General features: G+C 40.4%; 1 protein-coding gene across 3 annotated transcripts in view; it reads left to right on the top strand.

The window, feature by feature from the left end:
- UCHL3 (ubiquitin C-terminal hydrolase L3) overlaps positions 1-9,291 on the top strand; it is a 45,249-nt gene extending 35,958 nt beyond the window's left edge. For all 3 annotated transcript variants that reach the window (XM_075046056.1, XM_075046057.1, XM_075046058.1), the window contains 3 exons: positions 4,542-4,617; positions 7,725-7,783; positions 9,062-9,291. In XM_075046056.1, the coding sequence (XP_074902157.1) occupies positions 4,542-4,617; positions 7,725-7,783; positions 9,062-9,145 (219 nt within the window). In that variant the 3' untranslated portion in view covers positions 9,146-9,291. The remainder of the gene's footprint in view (positions 1-4,541; positions 4,618-7,724; positions 7,784-9,061) is intronic.
- The last annotated feature ends 11,017 nt before the right edge of the window (positions 9,292-20,308 follow it).

Raw genomic sequence — 20,308 nt, 5'->3', positions numbered from 1 at the left:
TTTCTCTCAAGAGCACATTTAAGGAAATAATAAAAATAGAAGACTTTAGATGAAAGAAGTTGCCTGAAATCTGTCACGTAACACTGAACCTGTTTTTATAATGGGGTCTTTCATAAATATATTTTAAGCAGGATGTGGTGAGGACTTGTTCAGTATGTCAATGAGAGCAAGACAATTTCTTTTTTTTTTCCTCAATTGCGTGTTTGTCCCAGAAATGCAGTTTTGGGGAAAAGAAACCAGTTGTGCATCAAATTTGATGAACAGTTTTGTTCTAAGTTGGCAACATTTGAAGATCAGAAGATTTCAAATGCATGAAAACTGAATACTGACTTTTAGATTGGGATAATGGTCTAAGTGCATTAGCAAGATAAACTATGTAGATGGTGAAATACACTTCATTAGACCAGCTAATATGATTGGGCAAACAGTGATATAGGGGTGTACCATTGAGTTTCTGAAGGTTAGTTCAACAGCAGGAAAGAAGACTCTTGTAGTTCATGAGGAGAGGGCAACATGCAGTAGTTAAAGGTAAAATCAAGGAATTTCTCAGTACAGTAAGAGGTAGCAGGAGGGGTTATCATTTGTATAGTAAAAACCTTGGGAAGCACCACTTTAAAAATTACTGTCTGTAAATCTGCTAGTGAAGAATAGAGGAAAAATGTAGAGATGTTGTTTCAATAACATGAACTAATGGGTATTGACCTGAGACAAGTCAATAAAAATTGACTTCTCACAGCAGTCAGCAATTGTTTATTATTCAATTTGAATGTCCAGGTTAGCAGAGAAGGCAGTCAAATCCTATGAAAAATTAGGACTGGGTCATTTAGGTGCTTTTAGTGTGGTATCCAAAATTAGAGGGCACAACAACCTTGGCTGTCACTTTTGTATATGAGACTGGGTATTCCATGAAGATACACTATATTATTATCACTGAGCGTTATCTCAATACCTCAAGAACAAATTTCAGCTAAGAAGATATTCTCAGAACCATCACTTTGAGCACTAAACTTTTTGCATTTTTCCTCTTCAAATCAGTTTCAAGTCTACTAGTCATTATTTTTCAGGGTTTTTTTCATTTGAAGAGATAACTTGGAAAAATAATGTCCACTAACCCATGCTACCAAAACTTATTTCTTATACTAAGGTTGAAACCATAATACAAGCTTCTGTAAGCTACCCAAGATGCTGGTATTTGTCCTCTTTCTTTCTTTTCTGGATGGGAAAGAAATACAAATTTTCTTCACTGTGTGCTACAGCTCTTCAGAAGACTTGAAAAATGAGTCTTGAATCCCATAGGTTAGTTCCAAATCCTGATTAGACAATGATCTTATTTAGACTCCTGTGTCTTCCTCCTTCCTTGTGGTTAATACATGCGGTCATTCAAATCTGCTGTCTCCTTTTGCACATTGAGTGGGCTTCTAAATGAAAAAAATCTAAAGGAACAGGTCATCGCAACACTTGAGTGTTCATGTTACTGTGGTCTTTGACAAGAAGAATAATTAACAGAAAATGCTCTAATTGTTCTGAAAATACTACCTAGTGATGCACATGCAGGCAGACTTCTTAAAGCTATGTTCTCTTGTTCTTTTAAGCATTCACACAAAGTGTTTATTAGAAGCTGAAAACTTGGCCAAAGGTATAGCTTTTCAAGGAGACCACAGAAGACATCTCCCTGAAGCTGACATTCCCTCTTCTTTCCATTCCTTTGAAATTTAAAATCTTCTGGTTCAAGCGTTAGAATTTCTAGAGCTTCCCAGTGAAGCAGAAATTGGCCTGACTAGGCTTCTTTTCGTGTGTGTGTGCATGCATGCACGCACACTTATGCAATGGGTGTCTTTTTTTTTCCCTAAGGAGGGCTGGGGGGATTTTGAATCAGATTCATCACATTGGAAAAGTCATATGCGACAGATTTTTATAATATAAAGTTTTAGGTTATCTTGACTATTCAGACCCTATTGTTTCTCTGTGCTTATGATTATGCAAATAATTGTCTGTCAAAAAAGATTGAAATCCTCATTTTTCAGGAAATGTAATAGATCTACTTTGTAGTAAATTTACGACTATCTACATTAGATGAAAAGAAGTCACTAGGGAAGGGGACTGTCTACATTAGAACATGTGGTAGAAACTTTTCATTCTGAGGTTGGGGAATTAAAAATGTAAAAACACAACATTTCTCACGGGTTGTGGCAATAACACAATGAAAATACGTTATTTAGATTAGGCGTGTACAAAAACTCAGCAGGATTCTATAGGAGTCTTGTCTCCAAGTAAACTCTATGAAAAGTTAATGCTTTTTTTTGATGGCTTCCCTATCCATCTTCTAGCTGTGTATAGGCTCAGCATTCCAAGCATGCCAAGTGTGTCTCTCTATAGAAAACATGTTCATTAGAAGCTGGCAAAGAACATAACCCTCAAAATGGTCAAAGGGGGAACTGTATTTTCTTCTAAAAGTGATCAAAACCAAATCCTGAACATCTCAAAGTACTCTGAAATAGTGATACTTTGAGATCTTCTAGTTAATGTCAGTTTGAGCCCAGGTAGTGTACGTTCAGATGCAAGCTTTTAAATGCTAAGCCATTTATTTACTTCCTAAAGTGAGACTAACTGGCAGTGGTCTTTCCCCTAACACTGAAATTCCTTAAGCCCAGTTTTCCCAGTTGGTAGGTTTAATTGATATGTGAACAGCCATGAAGTCATTTGTTTACAAGGGAATGAGATGGCAATGTGGAATTTGGCAAGGACTTTCAGCTTTGCCTGCCTGCATACTTTTGTACCACCACAGTTTAGATACCTGTAAAAAGTTGGTTGATAGATGGGAATAACAACAAGGTGGTTGTCAGCTACTGTCTTGTGTGATTTTCAGAAAGTTAGGGAAACTTGTGGTCCTTGGAAGTTTACAACTGGGGTAGCCAAACTCTTGAGACTGCTTGTTTTTCTAAGCCCTGGCTTTATTTGGCCTTCTGTAGAACAAATTTCTCAAAGGCAATTGACTCATGCCATAGGGAAAAAAGACTCCTTGGAGACCTTGGAGAGGTCTTCTCAACCCTTTGATACCTGCCTCATTTTCAGCAGCAGGAATGCTCTTTCTCTATTCTAGGCCAGATGAAATAGGGAATTGATGCCTTTTGCACTTTAACTGGTCATGGAGAGGAATCTGAAATGAGGGTGAGGGGAGGTTGTGGGATTTTTTGTTTTGTTTTTCTCTCTTTCATTTTTGAGGTTGCTACACAGAATTTCTGTAAGCTGTTGGCATTTCCTCTGTAATGCTGTGTTCTTTGGCATTCTTGATGTATTGAAGGACTTAAGAGTGACTTCTTGTTCTTTGCTTTATTGTTCTGGTTGTTTGCTACATTTTTTCAATTTAGATCATCTTCTAAAGTCTTTTTTCATGACGATCAGGAAGAAGGAAACTTTTAACCCAGCCCTGAAAACATGGTGCAACTGTAAGGTTCTACAACTCATTTTATACTCTAATCTGTTTCTGGCAAATTCTTAGATTTTTGGGGTGCTTCAAGAAATTCACATAAGGCTAACAGTAATTACAAGATAGAAGAAAACTGCCTGAAATATATTTTCGCAGAAGTCAGATTCTTGATCATTTAAGAAAAACTGAGGTGCTTTTTCCTATTCCCTTAAACAGTATCTTAAATTGTGGATTGAGGCTCAGATGCAGACTGGACAGATTGATGAGGAAGTAAAATCGATTGCTATTGAACACAACAGTGGTGATGCACCTTTTGGCTCAGAAGTTCAAAAACCACTGCTTAGTGGACGCTGGGAATGTATGCTGGCAGAATACCATGCTGTGTATGCCGTGTTTTCTTCTGAAAAAGCTTTTGCTTGCTGTAGTTGGCAACACAGTACTGAGCTAGACAGATCTTTACCAACTGTAACCATTTTTATGTCATGTTACTTGATGCTGTCACTGCACTTCAATCCTTTCTTGGTATGATGGCTATGATGCCACTTTGAAATTTCAGTCTAGGCACCTCTGGTTATTTTCCTTCCCACCTAAGATGTGTGAACTGTTTCTTTCGACTGCCTGTGAAGAGGGAACAGGTTAACTGTACTATACGTGGCTTGCAAGGAAAAAATTATTTTGACCAAATGAATATTTTTGGTTTCAAGATAATACAAGTTCAGAGTTCAGCCCTGCATTGCTTTGTTATGGGAGATGCATTAGTGAAGGAGTTACTATTTATATGTATATCTGTTTTTAATGTTAATGTATTTGAGCTGATACAACTTCTAATTCAGTAATGAAAAATAAAGCTTTTATGTAGAGCTGTAATTGGAAATACTTCCAGATACTTTACTGAAAGGATTCTTACTGATCTATGCATTGCAGAAGCTTCATTATATTCCGAAATGTTCTGCAGTGTGATTTCTGCCATTCTGTATAGATCCAGAATGTGCTTCTCACTTGTGATTTCTCTTGGCCAGGTGTTTTGCATATTATGATGATGTGTTCTCATTAATCGTATTGTGGTAAGAGTTTTAGTGAACACAATTTCTTTTTGTTTTGTTTTATCTTGCAGGCACCAAGTATAGATGAAAAAGTAGATCTTCACTTTATTGCATTAGTTAATGTAGGTGGTCATCTCTATGAATTGGGTAAGAACACTTTTTATCCGCTCTCTCCATTTGTTTGAAACAAATACAAGTAGTAATGTTGTCAATTATCAAAGTTTGAGAGAGATTCCTTGATGTAATGTAGGGCTTAGGTTCTTTTCAGCTGCATCGTAGGGTCTGGGGGGTTCTGTCAAACAATTGCAGCTTCTTCTCATTGTTTTTTTGGATTCTCCTTCCCTCAACTCCCTCCTATTAAGTTAAAATGGTACAGAATACTAGACTGCCTCCAAACTTCCTTTATCATTGTCGTGGTTTAACCCCAGCCAGCAACTAAGCACCACGCAGCCGCTCACTCACTCCCCCCCCACCCAGTGGGATGGGGGAGAAAATCAGGAAAAGAAGTAAAACTCCTGGGTTGAGATAAGAACGGTTTAATAGAACAGAAAAGAAGAAACTAATAATGATAATGATAACACTAACAAAATGACAGCAGTAGTAATAAAAGGATTGAAATGTACAAATGATGCGCAGGGCAATTGCTCACCACCCGCTGACCGACACCCAGCCAGTCCCCAAGCGGCGAAATCCCTGCCCCCCGCTTCCCAGTTCCTAAACTAGATGGGACGTCACATGGTATGGAATACACTGTTGGCCAGTTTGGGTCAGGTGCCCTGGCTGGGCATGAGAAGCTGAAGAATCCTTGACTATAGTCTAAACACTACTGAGCAACAACTGAAAACATCAGTGTTATCAGCATTCTTCACATACTGAACTCAAAACATAGCACTGTACCAGCTACTAGGAAGACAGTTAATTCTATCCCAGCTGAAACCAGGACAGCAGTACAAGACAGGAAGTAAGAAAGAATTGATGAATGCTCAAAGTTTCAGAGAGGAAAATACTGTTACGCTTATGTCCCTGAATTGCTTGTGAAATTAATAAATTAACTGTATGCCACTTCAGAAGTGTTAGCTATATTATTAAATAGCATGATACAGTTTAAACTGAAATTATGTAGTCAGGATACTAGCAGATACTAATATTCTGCAACTCATTTTTTATAGGCTGGTTATCTTTTCTTCTACCTTTTTTTGGTCACTAGTCAGTTAACTGTAAAACAGTAGTCTCTGTTTTCTGAATTACAGCTATTTTTTTCCCTCTTCAGATTGTGTAGCACCAGGTTCTGCTCAGATATTCTCTAATTACTCAAATCTTAAACAAGTTGCTGGGCAACTAGGTTTTGCTGCAGGTGCTTCAGAAAACTAGCAAGTAGATCAAGATTTAAAAACTGCAAGTCACTGGTCTTTTCTAACATAATTTTTGCAGTATTTTATGGTGAGAACATTTTCATCTTTTGAAAATCAACATGTAATTAAGCAATGCCCTTAACAGGTGACAACGAATTATAACATGGGGCATAAGGGGTATATAAGAAGTGCTTATGTTAAGGTCATATAAGGGCTATTATCAGTGGTAAGTCATGAACAATAGGGACACATTTCTGTATTTTTATGATGCTGTATGTCTTGTCAGTGAACTAGATCAAATAGTGAGGCAACAGCTGTAGGATGCAATATAAGTACTTTATGACTCTAAATTTCAAGGCGTGATGGATGGCTTGCTCCTCTTCTAGTTGTGTGCTACTATTTCCATGTTAACTTTTCATTGTCCGTTAATTTGCTCTGCTTAAAAAGCACACTACAGACTACAATTACCATGTTTAGTTATTTTCCGTAAGTATGATGCAAGATAAAACCCACTTGAATTTTTTGCTTAAATTAAAAAACAAACAAACAAAAAAAACCCCAAAAAAAACACCCAGAGGCATTTACCTCCACTGTATAGTGGAATGCCAATAATACTACTTCCTTTGTTCTTAAAATAACTTCTCTCTGTACCAGCAGAAGACAGCAAAAAATACTTAAAAGTAGGAAAATGGGAGAAGGTTTTTCAGTTGATTCACTGGCTTCAGACATTGTGGCCAGCATGTGGGCTTTGGCAGGCAGAAAATGGTAAGGAAGCACATGGACGTTAAATGCTTATGATGTTTTTGCCATAGAAAACACGTTATTTATAGGCATATGAAATTAAAATGCTGTTCTGCCAAGATGTATGTAAAAAAAAATTCCGCCCCACCCCCACCCCCCCCCCCCCCCCAAAAAAAACCCACGATCAAACTTAGCTTGCAGCAGTACAGGGCATTCAGTTCTGTTTCCCAGGAACATTCTGAGGGTTTTGCATTGTTGTTGTACCTTCCATCATTGTTGTTACAATAATGAACAACCTCTTGTTCATGTAAATCCAAAAGTTTTCTTACATTAAATCTATTTTTAGTTATGGAAAATGTAGTTTGGAAGTGTTGTCAACTTCAATGGAATCTTTGGGGAGGGAAAAGTCTTTAAAAGGGAGGACAGAGCCAAAAGGGAATTTGGTCTAGTGAATACTTAGGATATCCTGACATATGTCCTCATACTGTTAGCTCTTCACAAGTAACCTGAAACATATTTCTATTTGTATGAATGAAATTATTTTTAAAATGCTGAGAATGATAGCATTATTATATTGCAAATGAGTGAAAAAATAATTAACTATAGCAACCATTTTTAAACACTGTGAAAGTACTTAATACTTAAAATTATTGGGTTTGTTTCCTTATTTTTTTTAAATGAGAGTAACCTTTCAGTTATGCCAGACTCTTCAAACTGGTGGGTTTGGTATTCTGTTCTGTTGTGGAGTCCCTGATCACAGTTGTCAAAGACCACAGATGTACAGCTGTCTGTCTGGGTAAATCCATTAAGTGTAGTTTAAATTGTTCTTCTCTACTTGAAAAACTGAAGTACTATACCCAGCACTAAACCAGTTGCAACTTACAGCCTTAAAGTTTTCAAATAAGATATTAAGAAGTATTTCATTGTTTGATTGGATTATTTTTTTTAATGTAACAGACTGTACATAATGATATCTCTTGAAGCAGTCAGCAGTGGAAGAGAGATCAGGAATAGCTAGCTGCATGTGTGATTCTTTTATGAAAAATGAGGTAGCTTTTTTGTAAGTGGAGCAAAAAATCTGTTCAGATAGTTTTAACTGGAAAAATGAAGTTTTTCTAATTTTATAAATGTGTTGTTCAATGCTGCTTTGTGTTTCAACAGATGGGCGCAAGCCATTTCCAATAAACCATGGGGAAACTAGTGACGATTCTTTCTTAGAGGTAGGAATAGAAAACCTTCTCAAATGGTGTTATACAAAATTCTTGCTATATTTCCACAAAAATTATGAAAAATATTTATACAAAACTCTTGCTATATTTATGGTTGGATGAGGAATAGAGCAAGTGGGATGGTGAGACAAAATTAGGTTTACTCAGTTTTAAAACAGGTATTTCGGAATGCTCATGTTGTGACTCTAGATGAGAGAGTATCGTAACATGGTAACAAGAAATGTCAGAAGAGTTGACCAGAACAGAAGATCAGACTGGCTTTTCTTCTGTGCTGAGATTTTCATATACCCCTGCTTCTTTCAAATTGTACATGAGATGAAGTCATCAGATTGAAAACTTAGGATAATTTTTCATTCTCTTTCCTTTGATTTAGTTATAGTTTCATAGGTGCCATGCTAGACAGAAGTTGATTTCCTTTCTGATGCTTGCTAATAATCATTCTTCTCCAGTTTCATGGCTTGTTTTGGGTGCTTCTTTGTGTCAAGAGCTGTTTAGTTGAGAAATTAATTGGAAAGGAATACACTGAATTGGGAGGATAAATTGTCATCCCCACAGAATGATGTGACATTGAAGCTGAGAAAAGGCAATGCATAGATCTGACTTTAATTGTATCCAGACTAGATTAGTTTTACAAAAGGAAGAAAACAAAGAAACTAAAAAAGAAACAAACAAAACCTTTTACAGTTTAGTAGCATAGACTAATGTCTGTAAAGTTTGCATACAATTTATGCTTGTTTGGGCAGCGGGAGAAGTTGGATAAAACTTCCCTTTTTTTATATGTGGCTTTTTTCTGTTTTACTGATAACATGTGTTCTCCAGATTGCACCCTAAAGCTAGATGAAGGAATTACTCAGAATCTTTCACTTACCCCACACAGCTTAGATTCATCTTGAGACAAAGGAAACATTTCTGCATACAGCAGCACTAGTAAAGGCAAACGTCAGAGATGCATTTAGAAAGTCAGACAAGCAACACATCTGTTGCACAAAGTAATATTTAGTCACAAAAATAATTGTTGCTAAGGTTCTGCATAAAACTTTTGCTCTCTTATGCTGCCCATATGAGCACCGTAAATAGTCTTGAATACTGGTAACTCAGATCAGAAATACAATTCATGTAGATTTGTCACACTATTTAGTAGTCCTTTATGGAAAAATCCATTTTGCGCATAGTTTGTATAAAGCATATCTTCATATTTCAGTTGTGGGGGTTTTTTAGTAAGTATAATTTATAGTGGTTTTGTTTTTGTTGTTTTACTTTTTTCCCTAGGATGCAATAGAAGTTTGCAAGAAATTCATGGAACGTGACCCAGAAGAATTAAGATTTAATGCAATTGCACTGTCTGCAGCTTAAAAGCCTTTTCCAGTGGGGCTGGTCTATTGCAATGTATTGTAACAATAAAACCGTTGCCATATGTTAATAGTACAAATTTTGATACTTCCCAAACATGTTGATTAATTGTAGCATACGTGGAATAAACTTTGCATTTGTCCTTGCTATATCTTGCTGCTTGTTCCTAAAGCAACTTTGGGTATTTATATACACGCATGCATTTTGTGCAAGACTTCTTCTTCTATGTGGTGGGTTTTTCCCCTTTCACCCCCTTAAAAGTTTTGGGGATTACTGTCTGTGATATTTCATTATAATAATGATGAGCTAGTTCAGAGCAGGATTATCATTTGTGTCATGCACAGATGATATTTTGAGTGGAGTATGTGGTATGTTAATGGGTAAAAACTTGAAATATGAGGCTATCTCCATCTTTTAATTATAATGATACAAGAATATTATAAAAACTTTTGCAGGTGACTCAAAAGACAAAGGCATTTTTTTCCAGTGCATTATTTATAAATAAATATATGGTAGAAAAAAGGTAGAAAAAGGACTGTTTCTTCTTACTGTTGGTGAGCACTAACATTTTAAAGTTATCTTAATCTTTACTTTTTGAATAAAACTTAATTTTGTTTCTCAAGCCTAATAATGTTAATAAATTGTCAAAAAGCTTTAGTTAAAACAGTGTTTGCTATTTGTATATGTGGGAAAACAACATGGATTTTTGCCTCAGAAAAGCCACACTAGCAATTAATGCTAGTTCAAATGGTAGGACGCGGAGGGTACATACAGGTGAATACAGCCATGTCAGGTATCTCACCTAACTGAAATAAATGATAGAAAAGTAATGATTGTTGTAACGAAGTTTTGTGTAACGAGACCAGAAACAGACTATAGTTTTTAAGATAGCCATGATGGTCATATACCTTTTTTTCCCTTTCGGAATATCTGTTGTAAGTTTGTCAGGTGTCATTACTGAATGCTATGGGATACCCTTCCCCTGTGCCATCCCTCCCACCCCACCCACTGGATCCTAAGGTACTGTTGACCAATTTCTATGCTTGAATTAGTAATGACTTTGTTGCTTTGTTGGTTTGGGAGTTGGTTTTGGTTTTGGGGGGTTTTTTTGTTGGTTTGGGGTTTGTTGGTTTTTTTGTTTTGTTTTTTTTTTTTTTTTTTTTTGGCTAAGCAATTTTATGCTTTAGGATTAGGATTCTTGTGAAGGTTGGTTTTGGTTAATGTGCGTGTTTTTGACATTCCAGACAAATATTCCTTATTTGTTGCTTTGAAGTGAAATAATTCAAGTTTGCTTCCAATCAAGGCCACTGCCAAAGGAAACTGAACCCTCTGTGTCCCAGAGGGTGCTTTCATTCTCTATCAGTTGTCATTGCAGGAAAAATGAATGGGGTTATGCCAGACACAGTCTGGCAGAGTTTTCCTTCATTATAGAAAAGAAAGGGGCCTGGGAGTCTGTCTTATCACTTAAGAACATCTTTTGCACACTAAAGAAAAAGTTGGAGTGTCTGCCTAAAACATGTCACCTGGAGAGTCTACTAACAACAAGAGTCTGTTTTCTTTAAGTGAGCTGGTTGGAGAAGTGAGGGGGAAGAACAACACTAATGAGCTTCTATTTTTGAGCACTTCTTTACCCCAATAAAATGCGGTATTGTTAAGACTTGCTTTATGTTGCCATGCGGCTTAGTTAAGCCCCAAAACTTGCTTTTAAATAAAAATCAAAGGCTTTAGTAGCCAAAGCAGCTGCATTGTCTTCCTGCTAATATCAGAAAAATCAAATAGAAGTTGTCACAATTTAACTGGGGTATTTCATATTTTCTGCCAAAGGTGATTCGGAGGATTACATTTAAAGTAAGCCATAATTAATATAGATAAGGTGCTTTTTAGGGTAGGGAGGAGGGTGAGGAAAGAGAGGAGTGCAGCTCAAAGCTGTTAAACTAGCTACATCAGTTGTCTGCTTTAGGGAAATACACCATAAATGCTCTACAATGTTCAGAAGATTTTGGTGGTTTTAGGTAACAAATGAAGGGGCTCCATTTTTGTGCAATTATTTATTGCAAAATCACTTCAGAACTGGAGCTTTGATTGAGTATGAGGACTGATTAAGCGATTAATGACAAAGGAAATCAAAGAATAGTAAACATGGGGTGGGATTTTTCATGGTCACACTGGAAAAATGTATCTTGAATCTTAAGTAAAAACTTATAAATAAGAATTCTTAGTATTTTGGCAATATGATAGTTTTGCTCAGCGTTTTTTTACATAGTCTTCAAATCAGTTGTCCTGCTGGGTAAGGCTTCCTTCTATTTTGTTTACTTTCAGTGTTAATTTCCAGTTTATTAATATATAAGATGGTACTTTTTAGTGAACGTTGCTTTTGGAAAGGTTCTCAAAAGTTTGAGATAACAAAGGGAAGAGCAAGGCACCACTTTTTATGCTGAACTCTATCTGCTCACTGCACAGTTCCTTGCTAGACTGAAATTTTGAAAGACTGCACTGCAGTAGTACTGTCTCACCTAACATGTACGGTGTAACAGCTTTCCAGTGCTTCTAACACCATGCTTTGGCACAGGCATTGTTGACCATCTTGAGGAGCACAGGCAGTAAAGGGATCTACAAGATACTGGAATATCCTTGGCATTGACAGAACCTGTATAACTTGGATACAAGGAGGGAGGTATGAACACTTGGCTGACTTATATAGTCCAGCAAGGTCCTGACCAGGGGCTGACAGGCCCTGCAGACCACACAGTGCTTTTGGCTCTGCGATGCCCATGCAGACATTGCCTTATCTGTACACTGTGCTTATTAGCTCAAGCTCCGTGGGAAAATAACGCTGTATTTCCTAACTTGTGCAGCCCTGCCAGAGCCTCACCACCTTTGTGTGGAGCATGGTTTGGCTGGAGGCATGCAGTGCTATTGACTGCCAGGAAATCCCTCTTCAGCTCCTGCACTCTGGGCCGGCCATACACATCACCATATGGCAATGGTGCATGTGGGAGTGAAGAGAAGATGCATGCTCAGTGCTTACGTTAATTTTAGCTGAGTGGAGCTGGTGTGCTATTAAGCACTCAGGATTGTTCAAGCTCTTTTAAGTATATTGGTGTAAGTTTTCCCATGTTATTACAAGTATTTTGCTGAGAAACCGTAAGAATTTAATAACCAGTACAATGCCCTTTCCTTTCAATCATGGCTGTGTGATTCAGTTAAGGAAAGAAGATGTGGTTTCTGTCATTGAAATGTGGGCCGTTAAGCGTGTTTATTTTCTAAAACTTACATTTAGAAAATAAATACAGTCTTTCCTTAAGGGAAGAAGCCTGCCTTGGTAGAAAATATTATTGTATCAAATATTTGTAGAACTCTCTATGAAAAGAATAGGACGTAAACTGTTGCTTGACTTATCCCTAGGAGCACGCACATTGAAACAGTTTATTTTTGCCAAGTAGAACAGTATTATGTTTGCTACTTTTGACACCAACAATTAGCAGTCATATCTGGTATATGTAATCTTCTTATGATCTAGGAGTCTAGTGACTTACCTTGTTAGTGCAAAGGAATACTAAGCTATTTTTGTTGTTCAAGCTTACAGAGATAAATGATCTGTGACTATTTAAAATTCACTTTGAGGAAGAAATATGCATGTTGGAATTTTTTTACGTAGTGAACAACTTGAAAGCTGCAGTGGTCCACGCGGTTTACTAAAATGAGGACTTAAATTACTTGATTGCTCAAATTATTTGATCTAAAACACCAAACACTTGATTCATAAGAGAAGTGATTTGATTTGCCATTAAGTGAAATAAAGTAATCAGAAATAAGTGAGAACATGAAGTGAAAACGCAGACCTTAAAAATCTGGGAAAGGCTGCAGTAGTTCTCCAGAAAAATGTTAAGTAATGACAGCTAATGCAAACCAATGTCAGCCAGCACCAGCAGCACATACATGCTTTATTTAAGACTTTTTTTTTTAGCCTTTGTAGTCGTGAATGTTAAATAGTGAGATGAGAGGGTTGTTTTCTGATGCTCAGGCTTCCCACTCAAGAAAAATGCAGATTCTTCATTTGTATTTGGTCTTGTGGCTGATCTAGCTTGGAGCAGGAAAAAGGAGTAAGAACAAATTTCAAAATTACAGCTTTGATTATCATTTCATTCATCACTGGCTCTATAGCATGGATGTCTCAAATCATACCACTGTGAGGAGCTAACTACATCATTTCTATGGATTTGTAACTTAATAAATGTCAAACATCTCCTATGGAACTTATTTCACCCAGAGTCACTGGGTTTTCCTTCCTCTGTGTACCACCAGTAACACTAATTTCCATGTACTTCTGAAACCGATGCCCGATAGAGAGCTTCTTTGTATGTTGAACTGATTTCCTAAAATCTTCCTTCATATTCTAAGAAGGTTGTTTACAGAGCAGAAATAAGATGTGCTCCTAAGTAAAGATCTTAGGAGAAGCTAATTTGTGTGCAGTACAAATTTTAAGTTCTCTTTTTCTCAGTAGTCCTTAAAAAATGGCATATGTTCTTGCCATGGTCCATGTAAGCAAAAGATGTGTGCAGCAACTCCGTTTTGCTTACAGAGAAGATATGGAAAGAAAAATATTATTAGAAGTTCAAGTAGAAAGAGATCATCGTAAATACTACGTTAAAATCAAATCAAACCCCCTAATGCTATGCACGAATATTCCAGAAAATTGCTCTTTTTCTCAGCATTTCATTAACTTCTCTGCCTAGCACATGTCCACTCCTGTACAGGAAGAAAGGGTTTTGCTGTGTTTAGTCAGCACACCTGCTCCCTCCCGGCTCCAGCTCGACTGCCTAGCTCAGGGTGGAAGGAACTTTGCTGTGGCCTAGTGTTTGGGGTTACCGGAGGGGCCGGAGCCCAGCGCCGCATCCAGCCAGGCTCGGCAGGTGTCGAGCCGAGAGCGGCCTTTAGCTCTGAGCCTGAGCACAGGGCGGCCCGGGGACTGGAAGGGTCACAAACAATCTCTTCCAGTGTATCAGGGGCAGAGACACGCGTGAAATAAAGCGACTGGTGCTGGAGGGGGGTACTGTGAGCAAAACCAGAAGGGAGGCAAACGGTGCGGAGGCCGGAAGGACGTACGGAGGCTGAGCTGTGGGGCTCCAGCTCTGCCCCAGGCACCTCCGCTTCGGTGGTTCGTGTGAGGAGAGCTCAGAACAAAGCGTGGAACCTTCGCGTCTCCCGCAGCGGCGGAAAAAGCTCCTAACTTCGTCCCCAAACGGGACGGCGCTGCAGAGGAGCGCGGAGTCGTCGTCCGCCGGCCCCCGGATCGCGGCGCTGCTGGTGGCTGTGAGGGAAGACCCGCTGCCAAGGAGGCGAGGGAGCCCGCCCGGGGCCAGGGCTCCGACGGCCCCGCCGGAGGGAAGCGGCGGCCCGCAGGGGAGTCCCGGCCGGGCGGTGGGCGGCAGGTGGCGGGGGCCGAGGCGGCGGGGGCCGGCCCTGAAAGGTGCGATTGTCCCCAGCTATTCCTGGTATGCGCCGGGGCGGGAGCCGCCGGGGGCCGCCTCCACCGGCCGGGCGGGCGAGGGGCACTGCGGCCCGGTGGGACGGAGCCGCCGCCGCCGCGGGGGTGCAGCCCCTCCCGGGCGTCCGGCTGCCCCCAGGGCTGGGGGGGGGCGGCGTTGCTTTAGAAGCCAGCGGCTCCTTCGAATTCTTGCGGTCGCCAAGCACCAGCGAGCTCCCGGGAGGGGCAGCTCCGCGGGGAGGAGGCGGAGGGGGAGGAGACGGCGCGGGGAGCGTTAAAAGCGGGCAGCTGAATGACAGCGGCTGCTCCCCGCGCCCCCACCCCGCCGCAGCACCGGCCGACCGCCCCCCGCTCGCTGTGCCGGCCATGGAGGGGAGAGAGGACGCGGAGTGCGAGTGCCAGGCGGCGTTCGCCGAAGCCCGGCGATGGGTAGAGGTGAGGCGTCCCTCGGTCCTGCCGGGTGTCACCCCCCAGTCACCCGCCGTGCCCTCGCCGCTGGGGGGGAGGCCCCGTCGCCGCGGTTCCCCCCGCGCCGGTCCCGGGTCTCGCTGCGCCCCCCCCACCCGCGCGGCCGAGGGGGGAGGACTGCCCCCGTCGCCGGGCGGGAGCTGCGGGGACGCGGCTCCCAAACTTCGGTTCATTGTCAGCAGCCGCGGGCTGCTGCTTTCGGAAGGCACGGTGAAAGCTTGCGGAGAGCTGTCTTTGCAGTGTCGCCAAGGCCCCCCTCCCCAAAATCCAAATTACGGGCTGGTGTGGCTGCCCTCCCTGTCGCTAAGGCTTATAATTTCCTGACGTCTTGTAAACTATTTCTCCAGCGCTTGCTCTGCAGCCTGAATTAGAGGCACTCTTCTTCTTCCTGTCCTAAAGAGTTCAGGACGGAGAGTAACCTGAAATTACAGTCATTTGCTTCTCTCCTGTTTTTAAACGTGAGCGTCTGACCGCAGATAGCACTTGACTTAAACATCGGTGTTTCTGTATCGTTAACACAGAATCACGCCGGAGCAGCATGTGCTAATGCACGGGGAAAGAGGTTGCCCGTCGGTGTATCTGCGTGTGTGTTTTGAGAAACGTTAGAAACCTTGCACAGCCTCGCTTAGAGTCACTCAAAGAGGAGCTTTTGTGGGCTGGTTCATAGGTATTTTAACGTATTAAGCTTATGTCTTTGCACCCGTTCACTTGAGATGAAACTTCTATGGTTAGAAATGCTATCCCAGTAACTTTCAAAGGAGTAAAGATTCAAAGAAGGGTGTTTGTTACTTTTTACCCCTCATCTTTGTAAGCTTGTCAAGACCCGAGTCCGGGCTTCTTTGTTTCCTCTGTAAAACGATGACATCTAGTGCTTAAACATCTATTGAGAATTTTGAACTGAGAGCACCGTAGGCAACGGTATCGCAAATGACTTCCACAAGCGTCAGTTTTGTAAGTGCCATCTGTGAATGTAGGTAATGAAAGCAGTCCTGGCTTCCCCAAGTGTCAATTTTGTAAGAACTAGCTGTGAGTTTGGTTAATTAAAGCATTCCTCTGTCGTGTATACATTTCTTGTATTGCTTTCTTTAAATTGGCAAAGCTCACTTTAAATAGTTTCATTAAGGTGATGTAATGTTGTCTTTGAAAATCCTTTTAAGGGTTTGGGGATTTGTTTTAATTATTACTAATTTTCATTTGATATGGGCTGGTTGTACCATTCCTACAGAAGATTTCCTCTTTGCCTGCCAGTAGCACATGGGAGCACTAGCAGAGTGATGTAAGTGTAAAGCGTGCACTGTTTGTGTAGTGGAAAAAACGTATGTTCACCTTCCCCATCTAATTTGTGTGGCTATGCTTTGTTTCTGATACGTGAAAGCTGTTGTCATTTTAAAGTAACTTTTAAACTTACCCCTTGGAGATATGTTTTATTGTAAATCGAGTAACTTAAAAACCTTAAAGTATTGATAAACAGGACATTAAGAATTCTGTAATGTTGAAGGAAAATGTAAATATTCATTTCCCTATGAAATGAGGTTTGTGTTTCAGAGAGTGTGTTGTGTTTCTCTACTTTTTAAATCCAGATGGATTAAAAAGCCAAGACCAACCATTTCCGTTGTTGCATGAGAAGAGTAAAGATATGTTTAGAGTAATGAGACATGTCCCAAGGTTTTGTGAGTCTTGGTGAAATGCAGTGGTGTTTACATGATTGAGAGTGAAATTTGGTGAGTCCTAATGATTAAGCAGTTGGTTTTGAAGATGAGGCAGGTTTTCAAATATTTATGAACTTGAAGTTCTTATGTTTTGGTAAGGTTTTGTGTGCCAGCTTCCCCTTAACATTAGGGGCAGATGAAAGCATACAAACACTAGCTACTATATATTTAAAAGAACAAGCAAAGATCTCTTTGTAAACTGTTACTATTTCCCTTTGCTACTGAAATTTGTGTTAACATATTTCTGATTTTCAATACAGAGCATTTTGGACTCTGAGATCTAAAAAAACAAAAACCACTCAGAAGACCTGAGCTCAAACCTCGAAGTTGAGGGCTTTTTGTAACAGGAATGAGCAGCTGTATTTGTCAGATCTCAGGGGAGGGGGGTGGGGGAACACCCCCAAACATAAAAAAATTTCACCCCATCTGTTCTTGAAGCTTTTGGTGAGAGAAACTTTTGTCCTGGTCAGGTCCCTCTTCTGTCTGTTCCCAGCTGGAGTCTCCATGTTGTATGACAGTCACTGGCTGGTGGGACCTCAAATGTTTGATCCTAGTTCTTGTGCTATTAAAAAAAAAAAAAACAAAAACAAAAAAAAACCAACAACCCACACACACCAAAAAAAAACCCAAAAAACAACAAAACAAAAACCCCACCACAACCAAAAAAAACCCAAAACCCCAACAACTTGAACAAGAGTAATAACAACAAAAAATTGCATCTGATAGCTGGTGTTAGTTAATGAAAGACTTTGTTCTTTAATTCAGATTCATGTTGAGGCATAGTTGATGATAATGCAGACAATGCAGGTCTGTAGTCTTTACAGTGCAAAGACCTCTTGAAGTGTAGTCCCCAGCGTCTCGTGTTTGGTGTGCTGTGGTGAATTGGGAGGGGAGATAATGTTGCTTGTCTTGGTATCAGTTCCTCTAGCTGGAGTCGGTTAGTCACTCAGGGAGGGCTGGCTGTCGATGACATCTACTTCTTTTGGGGAAAGAGGAGTCATTTTCTGTGCAAAACTCAAGCTCTTCTCAGGTGTCCCTTATCCAGAACCCAGCACTGGTAAGTGGTGTCGGGTTCTTGCATCTGGGATTATTGGAGTCTTCTGAGTTCTGCCCATAACAGCTGGTGCTGGTCAAATTTAGATGCAGCTCAGGCTCCACTTAGCACCTCAGCTGGGCAGATGGTGCGTGCTGAGAACAGAGTAAAACACTGAAACGCCACAACTTAGAAATAGTTTCTCTAAGGTAGAGCTGTGTTTGCCAAAGCTAGAAATAGCTGGGTTAAAATTGTTCTGCTGCATTCTGTTCCATATTATAACTTGAGCAAGCCAAAAGCTGTTCCTCCAAACCAAAGCATTCTTCCCCCAGCTATTAAATATCCCAGACTGCCAAGTCTTTTCCTGCCTCAAGATGTGGGAGGGCAGTCTGCCTCCTCCTCTCTGCAGTCCACCACCAAGTTCATCCTCGTGAACGAAGGGGAGACGTGGTCCCTCTCCCCCAAAACGCCCTTCACCATTTTAGGGGCGATACCTCTCGAAGTTCCAGAGGAAAGAAGATCGTGTGCTGTTTTCTTGTAAAACGTCTCAGCTTTTGATTCCTGTTCTGTGTCTTAAATGAACCCTAATCTTCAGGTAAATGTCTGTGGTTTGAAATTGTTTGCTAAAGCAACTTGAAACCTGACCCACGAAGCCTGTAAATATTTAGTTAGAGTGCCCCGAGGCAAATAACGCTTGAAATTCCCCCCCTCTTCCCCGAAGTAGTTGAATGTACAGGTCCTGTCTGAGGGAGGGTGGGCAGTGAGCGTGTGCTGGAATGAATTGTTGGAGTGAAGCAGCAGAGCTGTAGGAAAGCACATGGAGCAACCTTGACAAATCCACAGAAGTGAAAAATAGGTGTTGGGCCAAGTAACTCTTAATATTGCAAGCTATTACTGGGACTCTTGGGAGCTGAATATCTTCCCCTAATAACTGATCTTGAGTTGTTAGTCAGATGTTCTGAGAGCTACTAATTTCATCTGATACCGTCGTCGAGAGCGTCAGTCTCGGTCACCGTCACGAGCAGGACCCTGTAGTCCTGGGACTGTTCCTCATGCAGGGACACTGCAGGGGAACATAAGTCCTCTCTAGTGCTAACACTGCCCAGTGTTGATGGAGAGAGGTGTTTCGCCGTTAGGCTCTCCATAGCAAGATAAGGTTTTTAGCCTTTTTGATAGGCGGCATTAGAGAAAAAGACCCCAGCATGTCTGGATGGCAGCTAAAGATACCTCTGCTGCTCAGGTCTGCCGTGACCATTAAATAGGTAGTGAAATTTATCTAAACGCTGTTGTGTGTGCTAATAACTTCATTTATTATTGCATTATGGTGTGCTTTTCAGAGTCCAAAACTATCTTCCTTTGTGATTTAAAAGTATCTGTTACATTTTGGATGTTGGAAAATTATCTGGGGGCTTCTGGTTTTGTCTTTTTCCAGGAAAAAACAAATGTGTGTATACACACACAGACACCCGCTGCTCTGCCTGCTCAGAAGACTGAAAAAGCAGATTTGCAGAGTAGCCTTGTAGAAAGAGTCAGCTTGAGGATAAAACTTGAGAGCCAGGACTACTTACTTGAAATCTTCTGGTTTGGACCAACAGTACAGCAATCAAATCCACTGAATGGTCTCTGACATGTGGTCACCAAATGTTTCTATTTGTTGAAACTGTTCAAGGTCTGCATTTCTACTGTATATTTTTATGGCTTCTGCAAATGCAGCAAGAGGTCTAGCAGCAATGTTTTCCCTGTATTTGCATAGAGAACTTACCTCAGTGATTCTTTTGTTTGGTTTTTCCCCCAAGCATGAGTATAATGCATACAGTCTGGTATGGCAGATGGGAGGAATAACTGTAGAAATAGAAGACTCATCTTACCATTCAGATCCTCTTCTTATAGATACCTTTATTTCAGTTGAACTAACCGTTATGAAAAGGTTTTTCTCAATTCTGGGTAAGGTATTCTCAGATAGTATGTAGAGAGCCAATCAATGTCCTGGATGGTGTCAGAATGAAAAATGTGTGAATGAAAAGGCAAAATCTGTATATTGTGTTGCCTAAACCATGTCTAATACTGGGTAATTCTGTCAAGTCATAAAACCTGGGTGGTCTGGTTTCTGGAGAGCTTCTTACAGCACGGCTGCCAAAGTCCTATCTCACGTCTACATAAGGGATGCATTTAACCCTCCTTTAGGTGGATGCATCAATATTTCATTAATGTGTGTAGATTCTTGGCAGTGAGCCCTTGCATGGAGTTAAATCTAAGTATATCCAATTAATATATAAATATTAATTGATACATAAATATACATGCTGTTAAGTAAATACTGTGGGAATGTAAATCCTACAAATAATGTTCTCCACTGGCTGCAGACTATGAAAGAGCTGTGGCAAAATGTCATATAACAGGGCTAGCAATCATGTTTTAGAGGGAGAGGGTGACAGTAACACTGTTCTATCTGGCTGAACATTATTCTC

This window comes from Buteo buteo, chromosome 14, assembly GCF_964188355.1.
Source record: "Buteo buteo chromosome 14, bButBut1.hap1.1, whole genome shotgun sequence".
NCBI lineage: Eukaryota > Metazoa > Chordata > Aves > Accipitriformes > Accipitridae > Buteo > Buteo buteo.
Note: the sequence above shows the minus strand (reverse complement) of the source record. Positions and strands in the feature narration are given on the sequence as shown.